Source organism: Nicotiana tabacum, chromosome 24 (genome assembly GCF_000715075.1).
Source record: "Nicotiana tabacum cultivar K326 chromosome 24, ASM71507v2, whole genome shotgun sequence".
Classification (NCBI taxonomy): Eukaryota; Viridiplantae; Streptophyta; class Magnoliopsida; order Solanales; family Solanaceae; genus Nicotiana; species Nicotiana tabacum.
In genome coordinates, this window is record NC_134103.1 from 8,148,614 (window position 1) to 8,169,168 (window position 20,555).

General features: G+C 36.8%; 2 protein-coding genes across 2 annotated transcripts; both read right to left on the minus strand.

The window, feature by feature from the left end:
- Positions 1 to 567: 567 nt before the first annotated feature.
- On the minus strand, positions 568 to 4,686 carry LOC107794982 (putative late blight resistance protein homolog R1A-10). The gene is made up of 3 exons (XM_016617541.2): positions 4,535 to 4,686; positions 1,457 to 3,764; positions 568 to 843 (listed from the first exon to the last, which is right to left on the minus strand). The coding sequence occupies exon 2, from the start codon at positions 3,730 to 3,732 to the stop codon at positions 1,462 to 1,464; it is 2,271 nt and encodes a 756-aa protein (XP_016473027.1). The 5' UTR covers positions 3,733 to 3,764; positions 4,535 to 4,686; the 3' UTR covers positions 568 to 843; positions 1,457 to 1,461.
- Positions 4,687 to 7,741: 3,055 nt separating this feature from the next.
- LOC107812541 (putative late blight resistance protein homolog R1B-16) lies at positions 7,742 to 11,208 on the minus strand. The gene is made up of 2 exons (XM_016637679.2): positions 11,070 to 11,208; positions 7,742 to 10,145 (listed from the first exon to the last, which is right to left on the minus strand). The coding sequence occupies exon 2, from the start codon at positions 10,101 to 10,103 to the stop codon at positions 8,019 to 8,021; it is 2,085 nt and encodes a 694-aa protein (XP_016493165.2). The 5' UTR covers positions 10,104 to 10,145; positions 11,070 to 11,208; the 3' UTR covers positions 7,742 to 8,018.
- Positions 11,209 to 20,555: the final 9,347 nt, after the last annotated feature.

Consider the following 20,555-nt stretch of genomic DNA (forward strand, 5'->3'; position numbering starts at 1 on the left):
ATTTTAAAAAGTCCATATGGACTGCCACGTCATAATTTTTCACCAAAAAATTTGATAATTTCAGTTGAGTGACCGTGTGCAGTATGAATAGTTGAGGGACTTTCTTGTTACCAACGAAAGAAAAGTGACTTAAATCCATAATTTTGGATGGTTGGGTGATTAATGGACTCAGAAATATTGGCGTTGAATTGTATTCATTCTTTCTGGCATGCCTCCATTTGCTTTTACTCCAGGAATTTGTTATTTGCTGATGGAAATTAATTAGTTTGGCTTTCTTTAGTTGAAAATTAGCAAGAGAGTAATTATTGGGATTTATTTGCACTATAACTTTAAGAGTTGTTGCACAATTCGATGTCGCTTCTCAAATTACTAGTCCCTGGACATGTGTGTTGAGCGTATCAATGAGTAGAAAACTTTAAAACGTTATATAGAAATTATTAAAAATTGTCTCTTCAGTTGTAAAATAAAAAGTAAAAAAAAATATGATGAACCATGTATTTCAAGATTGTCAAAAAAAGTAGACAAAACGTGTGAATAACCGGGCATAAAATCTGAGAAGTAAAACTAAGAAAAAAAGGAGAATGTAAATGTTAGCTCTAAGAAATTGTTTTATACATGCATGAGAAGTTCAGGAAACTGAGTTTGTATAATCTATAATGTGAAGAATTTAGATACATGTACCTTAATAAATAAATGGCACACAATACACTACTAATAATTTAATTAAAACAACACCTTTGGTCTCTTTAATCATGTAGCAATGGATCAACAGCTAGCTGTTATAGGATGTCTCCTCTGATCAGATGGTTATGGCCTCTTCAGTTCTGGAAATGAAAGCGGATCCTATAGAAAAATGAAGGGACTATAAGTATAAATCTAGAAGAATATAAGGAAAATGAAGGAAATTGAACGAGCCATAATATATACTCCCTCCGTTTCAATTTAGAATTTAGATGAGGTAGTTTGATTCGGCACAAAGTTTAAGAGAAAAGAGGGAGACTTTTGAAACTTGTGGACTGTAGTCTTAAAAGCTTAAGGGGAAAAAGCTTTGTGGGGCCATGACATTTGTGTGTTTATAAAAACTTCTCATTAAAAGTAAAATGGATAAAATGAAAAGTTTAAAGTTGAATTATTTCCAAATATAGAAATGTGTCATTCTTTTTGGAACGGACTAATAAGTAAAGTGTGTCATCTAAATTGAAACGGAGGGAGTATAATATATAGGGAGTATGTATATATATATATATATATATATATATATATCGGAGGGGTAGTTATTCACAGGAATATCCACATCACAATTCACATAATGCAAAATTAGGTCTCACATAATTTAAACATGCTATACAGTTAAAAAGGATGCAAGATGGTAAGTTACTAAATGTTGTTGTTCATATCAAGAGGGACCTGATAGTTTTAAAAAGCAGGTTAATTTCAAAATAATGAAATCACTTACCATCTTTAGTAATTCTTCGGGATAAGAACTTGGAGTCTCTCATATCCTTGGGTATATTCTACATCTTTTTTAATGCTCTGAGCTGAATCCCCAGCTGACTTACTACAGTTGACCATTTTAATCAATCGTAGCGTTTCAATATCTGCAAAGCTAGAAGGAATCTCCTCAAGCTGTTCACAATCTTTTATGACTAGTTTCTCAAGCTCGGGAAAGGACGTCTCTGAGGAATCCCATTGATTCATATCCACTTGCTCTAATTTCAAGTATTTCAGTGCATTGAACTCGTGTTTTGTGACATCCCATTGCGGATTATCAGTAAAATGTATAAAAAATAATTTGAGAGTCTCAAGTTTTTGTAGTGCTGCAATACTTGAAACTATTTCTTCTGTCAGTAAGATGCCGGCAAGAGATAAAACCTTAAGATTCAAAGGGAAGACTGATTTAAACCATCCAATTGATTTGGAGAATCCAATGGGGAAACTTATTTCAAGAGATTGGAGCTGGTTATGAATTTCCGGTGTAGGAAACAGAGAATGATTAGGCATATCATGAAAATTAACAATGGAAAGCCTAAGTTCTTCAAGATTCGGAAACCTCCACCAGAACTTCCGATTCATATCAGCTACAGATATACGGCACTTGCCAAAAGTCTTTAAGTTACCTAACACAGTGTGCGAAGATTCTTCTTGCTCACTGTCATCCCAGATAAAGGAAAATTCACTTATATCCACGTGCCTTAGCTTCATCATTTTCCAAATATCTGGTGATGTCTTTATACGCTGATGTGAATGGACCCGCAAAGTTTGTAGATCGCTCATGTGTGAAACCCACTTGAAATCAAACTTTTTGACAAAAATTGCAAGGTATTTCAAGTGAGTGAGTTTTTCCAGTTTGGAAGCCGGAGAACTTTGAAATTCCCAAGCACTTTCCAAATTGATATCCAACAAATGCAACACCCTAATAAACCTCAAGTTAACAAGTAAAGAGAAGAGATCCATACATCTTGATGCATAGAATCGTGGATGAGCGATGAACTCCAGATACTCCTTTTCTTCGGATTCGACCAATGGAATATTATCCAGTGAATATCCATGCAACTCCAATTGATTAACAAGCTTGTCATGGATATACATGCATAACCGAGGATCCTTCGGATATGAAGGTTGGGATGAGTTGCATGGCACGACGTGCTGCTTAAACTCTTCTTCTTTAAGTGTACTTAAGCAAAACTCACGCACTAGATCATGAACCATGCAGTATTTTACATCACCATTAGATCTCCTTTTAGAAACCATTAGAAGGCTTCTATTGACAAGATCATTCAAGTGATCCTTAGATGCTTTCTCTAAGTTCTCTGTGTCAATGTTCAGTACAAACTCTTCAGCTATCCACAACTTTAGCAAATCAGACACTGGAATGTTATAGTCTTCCGGAAAGTATCCGATGTAAAGAAGGCAATGCTTTAGATGATCCCCTAAATAGTCATAACTTGATTGAACTGCCTTCATACTCTGCTCTTCTAAACCATGGGAACTTAAATCCTTTGCAAAGTCTTCCCACACAGAGACTTGCCTTTCCTTTTGTGCGATAATTCCTGCATTCAAAACAATCACAAGAGGCAGTCCCTTACAGTTTTTGGCAACTTCAAATCCTGCTTCCTGTAGCTCCAAGGGGCAGCTCTCGCATTGAAATACCTTCTTTTGCAATAATTCCCAACTCTCTTTCTCGTCTAGGAACCGAAGAAAATAAGGATCAGTGAGCTCCTTAATCTGTGTAGCAACCTCTTGAAGGCGAGTTGTTACCATTATTCTACTTCCTTTTTCCATTCTAGGGAAAGATAACTGCAGATCTTCCCATGCCTTGTAGTTCCATATATCATCCAATACAATGAGGTATCGCTTTCGAAATAGTGTCTTCTTCAACACAGCAGCGATGTCCTCATCCTCTTTGATGTCACGCTTTCCACCTGTGGCTTGTTTAAAAATCTCAACCAATAGCTTCCTGATGCTATATGTTTGTGAAATAGTACAAAATGCTCGAGCATCAAAGTGATCAGCAATATTATGATTGTGGTACACCTTTCTAGCCAAAGTCGTTTTGCCTAGTCCGGCCATTCCAACAATCGAGATAACATCCCGTTCTTTCGTTCCTCCAGTCAATTTCTGAATTATCTGTTTTATGTCCTCCTTAAAGCCCACAAATTCCTCATTGTTTGATGGAAAACTGCATTGGGTGGAAAGGTTTGCATTGGCAGCAGTTTTCTCTATGTTCTTCATGTGAATTGGCGGTTTTTGGAAGTAAAATCAAACTACATTAGAGGTAATAACTCTGTCAGCCTCCATAGAAGTAGTGAAAACAAGAATATATCGATCAACTATCACTCAACACAGATCTATATACAAGATAGGTAAATTTCATAACAGCTCGTTTGGATGGTTGTTACACATTGTATTGTTACATTAAATACAATGTTTGTTTTGATTGTTACTTAAATTGTATTGTATTATATTGTTAAATCCGTTGTTACATAAAAACCAAAAGAGTCATTTTATGTAACAACCGATTTGATGTCGTCGCGTCGTTTCTTATTTTTCTTTTTCATTTTACACTTACTTATTAGTTAATTCTTAATTTATCCTTTAACCTATTTAACTCTACCATATATCTTACGTTTTCTTCGTAATTAGTAAGTTCTTGTTGATTCAGACGTTGCATTCACAAAATAATATAATACAAATACAAAACGATACATTATGAAACGACGAATACCAACCATCCAAATAAGGTGTAAAAGGTCACACGATTATGTTTTTTTCCACCAGATCCATACAACTTAATTTTGTCACATAAACATTACAAAAGACTCTCAGCAGAGTAACAAAATAGTCACAATGGCTGGGAACACAAAAAAGGACCCGACTCTACAAAACCTATAACCCGTCGGTAGAAATTAAAAAGAAAATCACCATCACTGCATAGACTAGATCTCGTAAAAGAAGACATAAGAAATGATGAAAAGTGAAATAGCAAAAAGCAAAAATTGGAGAAAAAAAATAGAAAATTTTAAGAGAAACTAACCTTCTACTGTTGAGAGTGGCTAGAGAGAGAGAGAGATTACTCCAAAGGTTCTTTAACTTTATGATTTCTGGCTTACAGAAATGAAGGGGAAGATTAGCAAAGAAGATAGTTGACTTTCATCTTGTGAAAGACTGAGATGAGAAAAAAAAAAACAAATAGTCCCTTATATATATATATATAGGAGTAGTACTATTTTTGTCCTACATATATTCCCTTGTACACAAAAGGTCCTTAATGTTTAAAAACATGGACACATTTGGTCCTGAGATACTAAAGGCGTCAAACTTACAGCCGGTTTGGTTTGAGAAGCTCTTTTTGTCATAAGTGTTTTTCTCAAAAGTATTTTTGACGAGAAGTATTTTGTGTTTGACTAATTAATTTAAAAAGAACTTTTGAGCAACAATTAGTATTTAGTCAAACTTTTAAAAACTGCTTTTAAGTGTATTTTTCTCAAAAGTTCTTTTCAAAAAAGTGCTTTTTGAGAGAAGCTACTTTTTTCGATTTCTCCAAAACTGCTTCTGATTCTCCTCAAAAGTAATTTTTTTCTTCCAAAAGCTTGGTCAAATATTTCAACTTTGAAAAAGAGCACTTTTTTTACTAAGATTAGAGACGGAGGATTGTCACTTTACCATTTACCCACCACGAAGACAGCTTTACCTTAGATCCTGTTTGGCTTAGCTGATTTAAGACAACTGATAATCATTAAATGTTGAAACGTATTTTAAGTGTTAAAATTTATTTAATAAATAAGCAATTATATGTTTAAATAAAAATACTGAAACTGATAATAAACAATTAAAGTATTTGGTAAAAATGTTAATAAGCACCTTTTTATATTAAAATGACTTAAATACTCTTAAAGTTATTTGTACGAAATAAGATATCATCGTACAAGATTCTAAATTCAAACACAATACAATATATGTTCGATTTATTTTAATTCAAAATTAATTAGATAAGTTTATTTTATTAAAATTATTTTATAAAAATTAAAATATAATCATAAGTTAAAATAAACTAATAATTTGAATAAAGTTGGTTACATTATTTTGGCTTCAGAAAGCTCAAAGTGTGTTGCATGGAATATTTTAACTTTTCGTTGGTTTACATAAATTTGGTTAAAACTTGAAAAAAAAGAGTTTATGAAGATAAGATGAATTTGTTTTTTTAGAAGTTCAAATTGTATTTAGATATATATTTTATCTGGAAAAAAAATTAAAGTAGTGTGAATAGAAAACTTGAAAAACTAGTCTAAATCACTTTTCGAAACTTAAAAAATTCATCTTAAAAAACTGCCCAAAAACTGATTACTTTTTATGACCAAATAATATTTTCAAAGTATTTTTTAAAAGAGGTGAAAATAACTTATGACCAAATGGGAGCTTGATGTGTCCACCTTTATTAAATACTAAGGACTTACTGTGTAGGAGGACATATATAGAGGCAAAAATGATCCTAGCGGTGTAAGGGACCATTTGGGTTTTTAACCAAAGAAGAAAGATTCACTTTTTTGTTGCACAAAATAATTTGAAAAATATTTTCCTAGATATCATATTTTCCTGAAATTAGAGAAAAATGACTTTTCTAGAAAAAGTTAGAAAAATATTTTACAAAAGCTCCAACTACCCTCATATCTAACCCCACCCTCTAACTTCAATTTTCTATTTTTTTTTTTCCTTTTTTTGCGCCACTCACCTACCCTCTAACTCCCCCACCCACCTACCCCCACGTAATTTTTTTTTTGTATTTTCTATTTTCTATTTTCTGTTTTTTTTTATTTTTCTGCACCACTCACCCACCCATCGCAATTTGTTTTTACTTTTGTTTTTGTATTTTCAATTTTCTGTTTTCTGTTATTTTGTTTTTTTGCACCACCCACCCCGCAATTTTATTTTTTTTGTTTTTTATTTTTTTCGTTTTTCTGCACCACCCACCACCCATCCCACCCCGCGTCCGGCCCCGCAATTTTTTTATTTTTTTAAAAAATATTTTCAGTTCTGGCTTTTTCATTTTTCAGTTTAAAGGCTCGAAATTTTACGAGTTCCAAAGTTATGAGTTCAGAGGTTTATGTGTTTGGAAGTTTGCGGGTTTAGAAATTATACAGTTTATGAGTTCAAAAGTTTAGCGGTTCAGAAGTTTATGAAATTTGTGTGTTCGGAAGGTTGTTGGTTCGAAAGTTTATAGCTTCATGTTTATTGTATATAAATTATTTATGAATACTCTTGAGAAGTTATTTTTCTTAATTTGCGTACCAAACACCGAAAAATGAGTAAGATTACTACTTGTTTTCCAAGAAAATATTTTCTTGAAAAAAAGAATTCACGAAAAATATTTTCTATTATACCAAACACACCCTAACTGAGTAAATTTATGTAAATAATCACTAGTACTATTTTGTTTAACACTTAATTCGAAATTCAGATCTAATAACCCTAAAATGTAAAATTCCCCAAGACAGAATGGCCGTTTGGATAATGTACCGTCAAATGTCTCTACAACAGTTTTGTTTGTTTCGACATTTTTTGATTACTACAGTGAAGTGCTATTATAGAAAACATGTATTAAAATATAACATAAAAAATTAGTTCCAAAGAACTTGGCTGTTATAGTGAAATACTGTTATAAAAGATGACTATTATAAAGAAGTCTCACTGTAATAGTCGGCATATACAAAGTAGGGTCGTTTTAGACAATATTTTAGTGAAATAAAAAAATGAGTATTTAAAGCTGAAGTTGAAGAAGAGTATTTAAACATCATCTAAAATTATTGTGTTTGGACATAAATTATACTTTGAAAATAAAATTAGATGTCTTAAAAAACCGTTATGTCACTTGAAATTCTCTTCAAATTAATTTTTCAACTTCAAATTCTTTATTTCAAATGAAAGGACTACTACATATAACTCAAAAGTCAATGTAAAATACGGTCTACATCATTTTAGAGATTATTGCTCTTTCTGGAGAAATGATTGCTTTCCAAAAGTAAAACTAGCTTGCATAATTTCACTTCTTATTATCTCTCATTTATTGGGCAAATTCTAATTTGGGTCATCGTTATATTTCATTAAAAATGTTTGAACTTGAATTAATTATTGTATGGGTGTTTTGTCCCTTACATAGGAAATATGTTACATTAAGATTATTTTTAAAATTATATTGCCCTTAACTATGGAATAACAAAATATATATTTAACATAATATGAGTAATTGAATGATTTACTAATTAATAAATAGTTAAAATTTATGAAAATTTTCAAACAGAAGGATCAAAAGTACACAGATAGTATTAGCAGAATTTCAGACAATACATATCAGATACAGTTGCAAGTCACAAAACTCTTTAAAAAGAAAAATTGAAATCATCCAGACAAACTAATGGAGTAATTGCTTTTCATATTAGAAGCAACAGAGAGGTGCAAAAGCATTGGAAAGAAGTTGGTTTCTTCTTGCACATGTAACATAATTAAGAAACCACCTAATTACCTTAGTCTTTCTTTGAGATATCAACTTTGAGTATTTCATCATCTCCTGTGAGTTCTTCTACTTCTTTTTGTAACTCCAAAGCTGAATTTCCAACTGAGTCGCTACAGTCAATCACTTTAATCAATTGCAGTGTTTCAATATACACTAAGCTATACGGGATTCCTTCAAGCTTGGAACAACTCTTTATAACTAGTTTTTCAAGCAGGGGAAATGATTCCTCTGAGCAAATCCACTGAGTCATAAACACATGATGCAATTTCAAAACTCTGAGTCTCTCGAACTTGTGATCACTGACACTGAGGTCCCAGTGCTTTTCCCCGGTAAAGTATATCTCGGATAATTTAAGAGTCTCAAGGCTTTTAAGTCTTGCGATATTTGAAACTATTTCTTCCGTTAAGAAAATGTCACTAAGGGATAAAACCTTTAGCCTCGAGGGGAACATGTCAGAACACGTCAATGTGGAGCCTGAATTATTAGGAACATCTCCAAGCTCATCAATGTTGAGCCTGAGTTCTTCGAGATTTGGAAACTTCCCCCAGAATCTCGGAGTCATGTCAGCTACGGACATATAGCACATGCCAAGAGTCTTCATGTTATGTAACACAATATCTGAAGATTCTTCAAAATTCTCTTCCAATGTAATGGAAAATTCGCTTATATCCACATGCCTCAACTTTTCCATTTTCCAAATAGCAGGTGATATCATTATATAAGATGAACGAACACGCAAGGTCTGTAGATGGAGCAGGTGTGACACCCACTTGAAATCAAATGCTTTGACAAAAATTGCAAGGAACCTCAACTGAGTCAGTGATTGAAATGCAGTAGCCCAAGAATTTTCCAAGTAGATATCCAATAAATGCAACACCCGAATAAGTCTTAAGTTATTCAGCAGAGGGAACAGATTCTTACGGCCTGATATACCGAATTTCGGATGAGCAATGAACTCCAGTGGCATTTGACGTTGTTCAAAAGATTCCCTTTCCTTGTAATCAGTTTTCATAGTGTCATGTATATACATGCATAACCTTTGTACATCCGAATCTACAGGTTGACATGAATTATACGGCACTATGGACTCAATGAACTTTTCTTCTTTAATTTTTCTCAAGCAGAACTCACGCACTTGATCAAGAACTATGCAGTATTTCATTTCACCATTAGCTCTTCTTTTAGAAACCATTACTAGGTTTCTTCTAACAAGATCATTCAAGCAACTGTTTGATGTTTCTTCTAGCACAAACTCCTCAGCTATCCACCACTTCAGCAGATCAGACACTGGAATTTCATAACCTTTAGGAAACAATCCCATGTACAGAAGGCAAGGCTTCAAATGGTCCTCTAATTGGTCATAACTTGATTGTATCATCTTCATGCTGTCCTCTACAGAAGCATGAGAACTTATATCATATGCAACCTCAAGCCAGAAAGACGGGTCCTCTTTCTTTCTAGAGAGAATTCCAGCAATCATGATGATCAGAATAGGAAATCCGTTACATTTTTTTGCAACTAGTGGTCCTACATTGAGTAGCTCCAAAGGACAGCTTTCTCCTTGAAATACTTTCTTCTGCAATAATTCCCAACTCTCTTCGTCCTTTAGAAATGGAAGCAAACAAGGATCACTATGGTGCTTAATATGCATAGCCACATGTACATCTCGAGTTGTTACCATTATTCTACTTCCATTTTCTGTATTAGGGAAACATAATCGCAAGTCATCCCATGCCCTGACTTCCCATATGTCATCCAATATGATGAGATATCTCCTTCCATATAGACTTTTGCGCAACATGTCAGCTATGCTATAGTCATCATCTACAGTATCACGCTTATCACCCTTAATTTGTTTTAGAATATCAAGCCACAACTTTCTCCGATTATATATTTTTGAAATGGAGCACCATGCTCGAACATCAAAGTGATCAACAATATAATGATTATTGTATACCTTTCTAGTCAAAGCTGTTTTTCCTTGTCCAGCCATTCCAACAATCGAGATAACGTCCAGGTCTCTAGGCTCGCGCACCAATTGGCGAATCATAACATTTACATATTCACGAAATCCCACTAGTTCTTCAAATTCCATTATCAATTAACTTGGCCTCTTTATGATTGTTGGAAGTATAATCTACATACATCAGAATTAATGATAGCTCTGTCAGCCTCCATAATAGGAAGGAAACAAGAATATAAATTAAACTAATGACACATATAAAGTCTTATGTGTCTACACACCAATAAAGAAAATATAATCAAGTGGGTCAATCGGAAACAAACTCTCTGCCTACACAAGCTAGGGGTAAGATCTGCGACTGCGTACACACCACCCTCCCCAGACCCCACTTGTGGAACCACACTATGTATGTCGTTGTTGTTGTTGACTATGAGGAATAACCCCATACCACTCCCTCCCAAATCCCAATTTGTGAGGACACTAGAGCCTATCAAGTACTAATTGATATTGCAATGTAGTGCGAGTGTATAACCAGTACTGCTTCAAGTCGAATGTCATGCAAGGGCTTCCCATAATAATATTTTCTGTGAAGTTGAAGAGCTACAATCTTCAACATCTAAGATCTGAAAAACAGAGGAATTAACATAAAAGTTTCACACTAATAAGTTTAAAGTTTAATCTTTTTCTTTCAATATTCCACCAAATTTAAAGTTTGATGTTCCAGAAAACTTTCTCCTGCTATTAAATACAGTGATTAATAAGACTGCGTACAGTAGACACATGTGGTCCGGTACTTTCCCGGATCTTAGTGCCCCGGGCTGCCATTTTTATACACTTGATATTTTTTAGCTAGAAAGACTAAGGTGGGTACTGGTGTAACAATTTTCTTACCTAAGCAACTAATCAATATTACTAATTGTTATCAAGGTAAACGTAGTTGATTTATGTACAGTTTGTGCTAAAATTAAAGTACTTTCACTGGAAATTATCTGGAGATTTGTTAAAGAAAAAGAAAATCACCATCACATCGTAGACTGCATCTTGTAAAAGCAGACATAAGAAATGCTCAAAAGTGAAATAACGAAAGAGAAATCTAACCTTCGATTGTTGAGTTGAGTGGTTGCAGAGAGAAAAATTGGTCCAGTGTTTTTTAACTTTATGATTTCAGGCAAGAGAAATGAAGAGGAAGAATAGCAAAGAAGATATATCGTGGACTTCCATCTTGAAGAAGTTTGATTACTATATTAAAAAAAATGGTTGTGTCGGTATCAACTTGTTAATAAATAGTACTAAATAAGTAAACTTATATTAAATTAATCTTACACGTTAAACAGGATTCTCAACTTAAATCCAGATCCGATTCTAAAGTTTAAAATGCCTCATTACAGCTCTATATAGCTTTAAAAGGCTTTCTTGGACCCGCCTAAGAGCTAAAAGGTTTTATAAGTTAAATTAATCTATAGAAATATGAAGATAGAGAGTAACTCAAAATAATGAGTCATAGTACAGTTAAACATTTCTATAATAGTCTCGATTGTTCTAAATTTTTTTGGTTGTTATAGCGAAATTGTGTTATAAAGAACATATATTATAATATAACATGAAAATTAATTCAAAAGAAACTTGACTTTAATAGTGAATGGTTGTTATATAGTAATGTTGTAATAGAGATGTCTAATTATATTGCATATTTATTAATTGAGAACATTGTGAGGATAAATATTATTTGAATATTTTTTCTGAAAATAGTTATAAACCAAAATTTACATCTTCTTTTAATATAGGTCTTCATATCTGAGCTTTATATCTCTCAAAATTATCGAACTTTTATTATGTATTATTTACAAGCAATTTTATATTTTCTGGTCATAAGAAGTAACATTTTAAATTATAGTACTGATGTAGTTTAGTAATTATTAACTTTTAAAGAGTAATTGTAGCTCATAGTAACTTTAACACTATTGCATTGTTCATATTTACAAAAAATGCTACATATTTTATTTTCTTTGGTTATTTTGATCCTTTTAAATTTTCTTAAATTGTTAATGTACTTCATATTACCTTTTGTGGTTATTATGTCATTTTATTAATTTATAAACTAAAAATTTTAAAGATCAATAGAGCTTACCCATCATGTCTGGAGGCTTGTCCACACAAACAACACAATAGTGAAATGTGCTTTCACATTAAGAAGAATTACGCTCTACAAATCCAAAAATGATTGTCATGTTTTACCTGAAGTTTTATATAAGATAATCTTAAAAACTTATTTTCAAACTTTGAACTATGTAGAAATACTTCTTTTATGGTGCAAAAATTTTGGACTTTTTTCACTTTTAACCCGCGCTAGAAACTATTTATATTTGGTAACCGAAAAAGTGTATAAAATTTGTATACAAAATGTGTATATATATATATATATATATATATATATATATATATATATATATATATACACACAAAACATTTTGTGCAGGCTTAAACACTTGTACTAATGTTTACCCCCAAAATCGGATAACAATTGAATTTGTTCGCGGTTTTAAGGATATGTGATCTAATTTGATACAAAGTGAGAAATGAGATTTAATATGGAAGAATAAGTAGAAAAATAAAGGCAAACCGTGCAGATTGAACAACTTAAGCCTTGCAAGGTTAATTTCCTTCGAATTTAGATGTGATAATATTGAAGCCAGAATAATATGAACAAAGCTGAAAAATAGTATCTTGTTCTCTTAAGTATGTTACAATGTGTGCCCATGAATTATCAAGTCCCCCTTATATATTGGGGAGATCTTCCTTTTAAGATATTATTTAATAAAAAACATAAGTCCTTGATTTCGTAAACCATTGGTCCCTTTTTTGACTTAATCCCGTGATTTCTACCATAATAATTTGGTTAATGGCGAAAATGATGAATCCTTGTCGGATGAGTTGGTGAAACGTTTCCTCAAGGCCGTTAGAAGCAGGATCGGTGGTGCCTTCGGTAAACTCGAGGGCAAATATGATAGTCTTGTCGAGCTTCGAACCTCGATATTGAGCTCGGTTTCACGGTGCTTCGATCTCTAATAGATGATTCGAGCCTGGTCTATTGTTCCAGATGCTCGATCAAGCATCGAGCTCGATTTTACCCGTATACAGTTAGTCCCCTCATTTTTTGGAGAGTAAACGATGAAAAACTATATGAACCCCTGGTCCTCACTTCGATAAATCATGACGATGAAATCATGACGTAAGTGATAAGAATAGTGGAAACATCCTGTCAGTCCAGTTTTCGAGGCATTAAATATGTGTCAGTCAATGGCCGACTATCTCGGGATGTGCACCACCGTATTTTGAACTGCCATTTGGGAACACTATAAATACCCTTCAATCCATTCATAAGAACCTTTTCCATTCCCGCTCTTGCTTATGCGTTTTAAGAGAAACTTCATCATTTTCATCTTCTGATTTTCTGATTTAAGCTTAAGAACTCCCTTCCTTGTGAGTCCTTCAAATTTTCTTCATAAGCTACCTATTAGTTACAACCCTTCTCTCACCATCGTCTTCTTCTCTTCTCAATTTAGAAAAAAATGGTAAAGACTTCAAAAATTGTTCCACAAAAAGAAAACCCTTCTTCCTCGAAGCCGTCGGGAGATGTCACAGCTGTTGCTACTGAAGAGCCAACACCAGAACCCCCTCCACAATCGTTTGTACCTTCGGGGTGCCCAACCGGAGCCAACTTCAAGATTGAGAACTCCCCCTTGGTACCGGGTCGGTGTGAGCCGGTCTTGAGGTACATATATACCATTACCGTTATCGTCCTCGATAAGGTCAAAGAGGACTGCCACTGGAAAAATAAACTTGTTGTGATCCCAACCTCCGAGGAATCAATCACCACATACGTGGAGGAGTTTCTAAGTGTTTACACTTACCCTTTCACGCTGGGTCCTTTAGACCCAGTCATTATATACTTTTGCAAAAGGTATAAGGTGACTCTCGGGCAGATTCACCCCTCGTTTTGGAAGATTATAATTCTTTTACGTTTCTTCGTAAGCAAATTTGAGGGATGTCCATTTACTATCGACCATCTCATGCGCCTGTATAGCCCTCTACTTTATTGGGGGGATTAATCAAGCTCGCACGTCGTGCCACTAAGGCCACATTCTCGAGCATCGATGAGGATCGGGACCGGAGCTGGTTGGGCTGGTTCGTTCGAGTAAAGACCTCGGACTTGATCCTGGCTGCGGATATGCCATTTCCTGAGAAATGGAATATGAATCATAAGTATAACTTCGTCTTTAAGATTTCTCTTATTGCTTTTCCTTTTTTGTCCCTTATCATCGATGTTATTTGATGATGCAGCTATTGCCCAGATGTCGGATCCCGTTCCTTGACTCAAAGTGTGGGTCGAGGACATTGTGACACAAAGACCTTATTCTGAGCGCTTATGGCGTGAGCTCTCGAAGGGCCGGTGGGAGGCCCGTAATCATGGTGAGAATTTCTTCTTTATATTCGATCTTATTTTCCCATCAACGATCTCTGAATTTTTCAATGTTCTCTTTGTAGGTCTACTAAAAGACGTCGAGATGAGGCCTCCATCAGTCGATGATGATAGTTTCATCAATCCCTCTACTCCAAAGTAGGATAAAGAAAAGAAAAGAAGAAAAACTCTGAGTTCCTCAGTCCCTGAAAAGAAAAGACCTAGGAAACGGTTGGCGCATAAACCTAAGAAAGACAGCGCCCAAGAACTCTCATGACTCACTCCTTCGGTTGAGGGATGAGTCCGAAGAAGAAGAAGATTCTGAGTTAGTGGCCCGCGTGAGAAGCGGCTCCGAAATGCCTCAAGCTATGGAGGTCGTAGAAGAAGCAGTGGTCGAAGTCTCCGGGAGGGTCGAGAACAATTTGCCCCGATCAAGCGAGGTCGAAAAAGAAAATGTTAGTCGGTATATCTCGATCAGAAGATAATGTCCCCAAGGAGGCGCTTGGGGTGATTAACCTTTCTGGGTCGTCTTCGTTTACAAATTCTATGATAAACGAGGCCCAAGTATTGAAAGGTAACCTCGGCAAAGGGGCCCAAGGAGAAACCAATTCTTTCAATAATTTCTTTGACGACTTGGATTTTGCTGCTTCTAAGGATGTTGCCGGTTTGGGCGATTTACCGGTACCAAGGAAGATACCATCCTCGTGAGCTAGCGGGTCTTCTTCGAGCCCAAAATTAATGAACCAGTTCCCCGCTCCGAGTGTCGATCCTACTCGAAGATGTACAATCTTCATGTCCGTTCTGGAGGACGCCCGGGTTCTCTCTGCCCTGGTGGGGATTGCTAGTTACCTTTTGGTATTTGGTGACCGAAGAGGATCAAGCAAAAATGAACGAGGTGGAAGCGCCTTGCCTGTTCAACGAAGCTCAACAGGCGCAGAATAGGGTAACTTCGAATATCCTTTTATTATATACTTATATTTAATAATGAATAATCCTAACATCTTCCTTTGTATTTGCAGGCCTCGGTGCTTCATCACGAGGCCTTTTTCCGATATCGGGAGGAGTTCAAGCGTCACGAGGCCGAGATTCGAGAGCTTGCTGAAAATAAGGTCATTTACAAGCTTATTAGTGAGAAGATTCAGGCCGAGTTAGAAACGACTCGGAAGGAGCATACCAGTTTGGTCGAGCAAGTAATACAAATATTTAATCTTAGTGATGATGATTCAAGCATGCTAGCTAAAGACCCAAAACTATAGGTTCAAAAGAGACTTGACCAGATCGGGTAGCTCCAGGTGGAGGTGGATATGGTGAAGGCTGAGGCCGGTGAATGGAAGAAGAGTATGGACCGCATGGTCTCGAAAAAAGAGATTGTCCGGGCGCAGTTAGCTTCGGCTGAGGTTCAGCTTCGGGCTATGAAGGAAAATATGCGATGCAGGCAAACACGATCGAGGGACTCTATTCTCAGTTATCTTCGGTTGTTTCTGGTCAAGAGGCCTTGGCCAAAGAGCTTGAGGCGACCAAGTTAGAGGTCGTTGTGGCCAAAATCGAGGCTGATGAAAAGTGGGTCATTTCAAGGCCGATGTCAAGGCCATTCAGGAACAAGCGAGAAACATGGTGAAGCATGCGAGGTGGCAATCCCGAAGGGAGACCCTCGAGGGAGTCCATGCTCAGAGTTTCGACGTATTAGCTGAAATCAAGAATGCTAAGATATACGAAGCCAAGGCCCAGAAGTTGGCTTATCCCGAGGAGGATTCCGAGGGGTCTGCAGAGTCGGGTGGGTCTGATGGTGGTGAAGACCCTACAGGCGATGATGTAGCCCCCGATGAATATAAGGCCATTTAGGGCCTTTCCATCTTTTGTAATGTCTTTTGTTTCGTTCGGCCTTTTGTAAAATGTATTCATCGGGGCTATTCAGCCCGTGTAAAGAAATTTTCGATATATATAATATAAGGCTTTTCCTTTTCATAGTTTTTTGAATCTTTCCTTTTCTTTATTTGTATTCGCAAAGGTCGAAATACCTTAGAATGAAATGATTAGGTTACGTTCGAAGGTTCAAACAAACGTTGCCTTTGCTTTGTGTTAAGGCATTGTAGGGATTCGGTGTTACCGAAAACTTTTCCCCAATAATAACTTAGGTTTATAGCTTGTCAAGGATAGCTTTATAAAAGGCCTTGTTTTCGTTACGAGTCTCAGACGTCTCCGAGTCGTATTAGTATGGTCGTATCCTTTTTTGTTTGGGCGCTGCCAAATAAACTTTTATACCCTCGAGTATTTTTAACTCAGAATGGCCTTAGCCTTTTAATTTGGGCATGCTTCCCTCGAGTGTTATTAACTCGGAATAGCCTTAGCCTTTAGATTCGGGCAATGCCAAATAAGCTTCATGCCCTCGAGTGTTATTAACTCGGAATTGCCTTAGCCGTTAGGTTCGGGCATGCCAAATAAGATTCATGCCCTCGAGTGTTATTAACTCAAAATGGCCTTAGTCGTTAATTTCGGGCAATGCCAAATAAGCTTCATGCCCTCTAGTGTTATTAGCTTGGAATGGCCTTAGCCGTTAAGTTCGGGCAATTCCAAATAAGCTTCATGACCTCGAGTGTTATTAACTCAGAATGGCCTTAGCCTTTTAATTCGGGCATGCCAGATAAGTTTTATGCCCTCGAGTGTTATTAACTTGGAATGGCCTTAGCCTTTAGATTTGGGCAATGCCAAATAAGCTTCATGCTCTCGAGTGTTATTAACTCGGAATGACCTTAGCCGTTAGGTTTGGGCATTCCAAATAAGCTCCATGCCCTCGAGTGTTATTAACTCATAATGGCCTTAGCTGTTAAGTTCGGGCAATGCCCATAACCCTCGAGTGTAGTGAATGTTCGAACTCGGATTAAGGTAGCCTTTGTGCTTGATATCTTTAGGGGATCATGTGTATGAAATTCCTTGAAAATGCAAGTGATGTTTTTGAAGACGAGATGTTTATATGTAAAGAAGAGTCTCATTTTTATTCCTATGCATAATAGTTGTACATGTATACACGTTTTGTGCCAAGGCTCTAGTAATTTGAGCGGGAATGATTCATTTGACCGTTTGGCCCTTACAATAAATCCCGTTGATCGAGGCCCTTCAACCATGAAGTCGAAATGCCTTGTAAAATCCGATACCCGAGGATATTGCCCCCAGTGTTCGAGGTTGACCGATAAGAGGCCTCGAATGTTGTCATGATCATTGGCATCGGTTCGTAGCCTGCCTTTGATTCTAATTTAGCATGATTACTTATTACCTCATTAAAAACCTTGCCGGAAAATCCATTTGGGATAAAATCGGTTCAAGAGAAAAAGAGTGCAACGCGTGCTTTCAAACCTAGGATCTCGTATCATCCTTTGCAAGTTGCATGCAAGTGTCAATTTAAAATGTAAAAAAGAAAAATAGCAGAAAGGATTGGTGTCGTACCTGAGCAATAATATCGTTTTAAGTGAGATATATTCCAGTTGTTCGATAATTGCTCATCGTTCATTGTTCCGAGCTTGTAGGATCATTTTCTGGTGATCCCGTAAATTTGGTACGGTCCTTCCCAGTTCGGCCCCAATTTCCCTTCGTTCGGGTTTCGGGTGTTCAGTGTAACCTTTCTTAATACTAAGTCCCCAGTATTGAAATATCGAAGGTTAGCCCTTCAATTATAATATCTCTCGATCCTCTATTTTTTGGGCGGCCAAACGGACAAGAGTGACTTCGTGCCTTTCATCTAATAGTTCCAGGCTCGTACTCATAGCCTCGTCATTCGATTCCCTTGTTGCATGTCGGAATCTGATGCTTGGTTCTCCTACCTCGACCGTTATTAAAGCTTCGATGTCGTAAGACAAAGAGAATGATGTGGATCCAGTACTGGACTTCGAGGTTGTACGATGCGCCCATAGGACCTCAGGTAGCATTTCTTTCCATTTTTCTTTGACGTCGATCAACCTGTTTCTGAGGTTTTGGATTATGGTTTTGTTGGTGGATTATGCTTGTCCGTTCCCACTGGTGTGTTAATGAGTGGATAAGATCCTTTTGATCTTATGGTCTTCAAGAAACTTGCTTACTTTGCTGCCAATAAACTATTTTACGTTGTCGCACACAATTTTGGCTGGTATTCTGAATCGACATATAATGTGATCCCAGATAAAATAGATGAGTTCTTTTTCTATGACCTTTTCATATGCACGTGCTTCCACCCATATAGAAAAATATTCAGTCATAAATAAAATAAATTGGGCCTTACCGGGCGCCCGTGGAAGGAGGCCGACAATGTCCATCCCCCATTTAATGAACGGCCATGGTGACAAAACCGAATGTAACAGCTCTCCTGCTCGATGAATCATCGGAGCATGCCTTTGGCATCCATCGCATTTTCGAACGAACTCATTCGCGTCTTTTTCCATGTCGATCTAGTAGTAACCGACTCTGATTATATTTTGAACCAATGATTCGGCGCCCGAGTGATTTCTACCTTCGTGGATTTCCCTCAAAATGTATTCGGTATCCCCTGGTCCTAAACATATCACCATCGGGACATTGAACGTTCTTCTAACTAATGTTCCATCCTCGGATAAGCTAAATCGGGTTGCCTTGGTACGTAGGGCCCTCGATTATTTTGGTTCCAAGGGTAGTTTTCCAGTCCTGATATATTCCATGTACCTATTCCTCCAGTCACAAGTTAGGCTCATTGAATTGATCTTGGCGTGGCCTTTTTCCACCACTGATCTCATAAGCTGCACGACTACTCCTGAATTGAACTCGTTATCTTCGACCGTCGACCCCAAGTTAACGAGGGCATCGACTTCGCTGTTTTGATCTCAAGGTACATGTTTTAAAGTCCATTCTTTGAACTGATATAATGTCACATGTAACTTGTCTATGTATCTCTGCATTCGTTCTTCCCTGACCTCGAATGTTCTATTAACTTGGTTTACAACAAGGAGGGAGTCGCACTTGGCATCGATCACCTCTGCTCCTAAGCTTTTGGCTAATTCAAGGCCTGCAATCATGGCCTCATATTCGGCCTTGCTGTTAGTCAATTTCATAGTTTTAATAGATTGTCTAATTATATTACCTGTTGGTGGCTCTAGTACGATACCAAGTCCGGACCCTTTGGCGTCTGAGGCCCCATTTGTAAAGAGGGCCCAGATTTTTGAAGATGCCCCTGAGTTAACTAGTAACTCTCTTTCGACCTTAGGTATCATGATCGGTGTAAAGCCGGCCACGAAGTCCGCCAATATTTGAGACTTAATCGCGGTCCGAGGTCGATATTTAATATCGTACCTACTTACTTCTATGGCCCATTTGACCAAGCGGCTCGAGAGTTCGGGTTTATGCATAACGTTCCTTAACGGGTAAGTAGTCACGACACATATGGGGTGACATTGAAAGTATGGTTTTAGCTTTCTAGAGGCACTTAGCAAAGCGAGCGCCACTTTCTCTAAGTGGGGGTATCTAGTTTCGGTCTCACCCAAGGTCCGACTAACATAATAAATCGGAAATTGTGTACCTTGTTCTTCCCGAACTAGGACTCCACTTATCGATATTTCCGATACTACCAAATACAGGTATAGTGGTTCGTCTGCCCTCGGTGTGGGAAGTAATGGCAGGCTCGATAAATACCGCTTAAGTTCTTACAAGGCATGTTTGCATTCCGGGGTCCATGTGAAGTTGTTTTTCTTTTTCAGCAACGAGAAAAATCGATGACTTTTATAGGAGGACCTCGAGATGAATCGCCCTAGGGCGTCAATGCGCCCGGTTAGCCTTTGCATGGCTTTCACATTGTCCACTACCATGATATCTTCGATAGCTTTGATCTTGTCAGGGTTGATCTCCATTCCTCGGTTGGATACCATGAACCCGAGAAATTTACCTGACCCGACGCTGAACGCGCATTTTTCTGGATTCAGCTTCATGTTGTACTTCTTTAATATACTGAAGGTTTCGTGCAAATGCTTTAAATGGTCCTCTTCTCGTAGGGATTTAACCAACATATCGTCAACGTAAACTTCCATCGATTTTCCTATTTGTTCTTCGAACATCCGATTTACTAGGCGTTGGTGTGTGGCACCGGTATTTTTTAATCCGAATGGCATTATGCCATTTTTAGTGATGAAAGA

Coding starts and splice junctions, on each gene's coding strand:
- LOC107812541 (XM_016637679.2), bottom strand. CDS start 10,103: ATGGAATTTGAAGAACTAGTGGGATTTCGTGAATATGTAAATGTTATG.
- LOC107794982 (XM_016617541.2), bottom strand. CDS start 3,732: ATGAAGAACATAGAGAAAACTGCTGCCAATGCAAACCTTTCCACCCAA.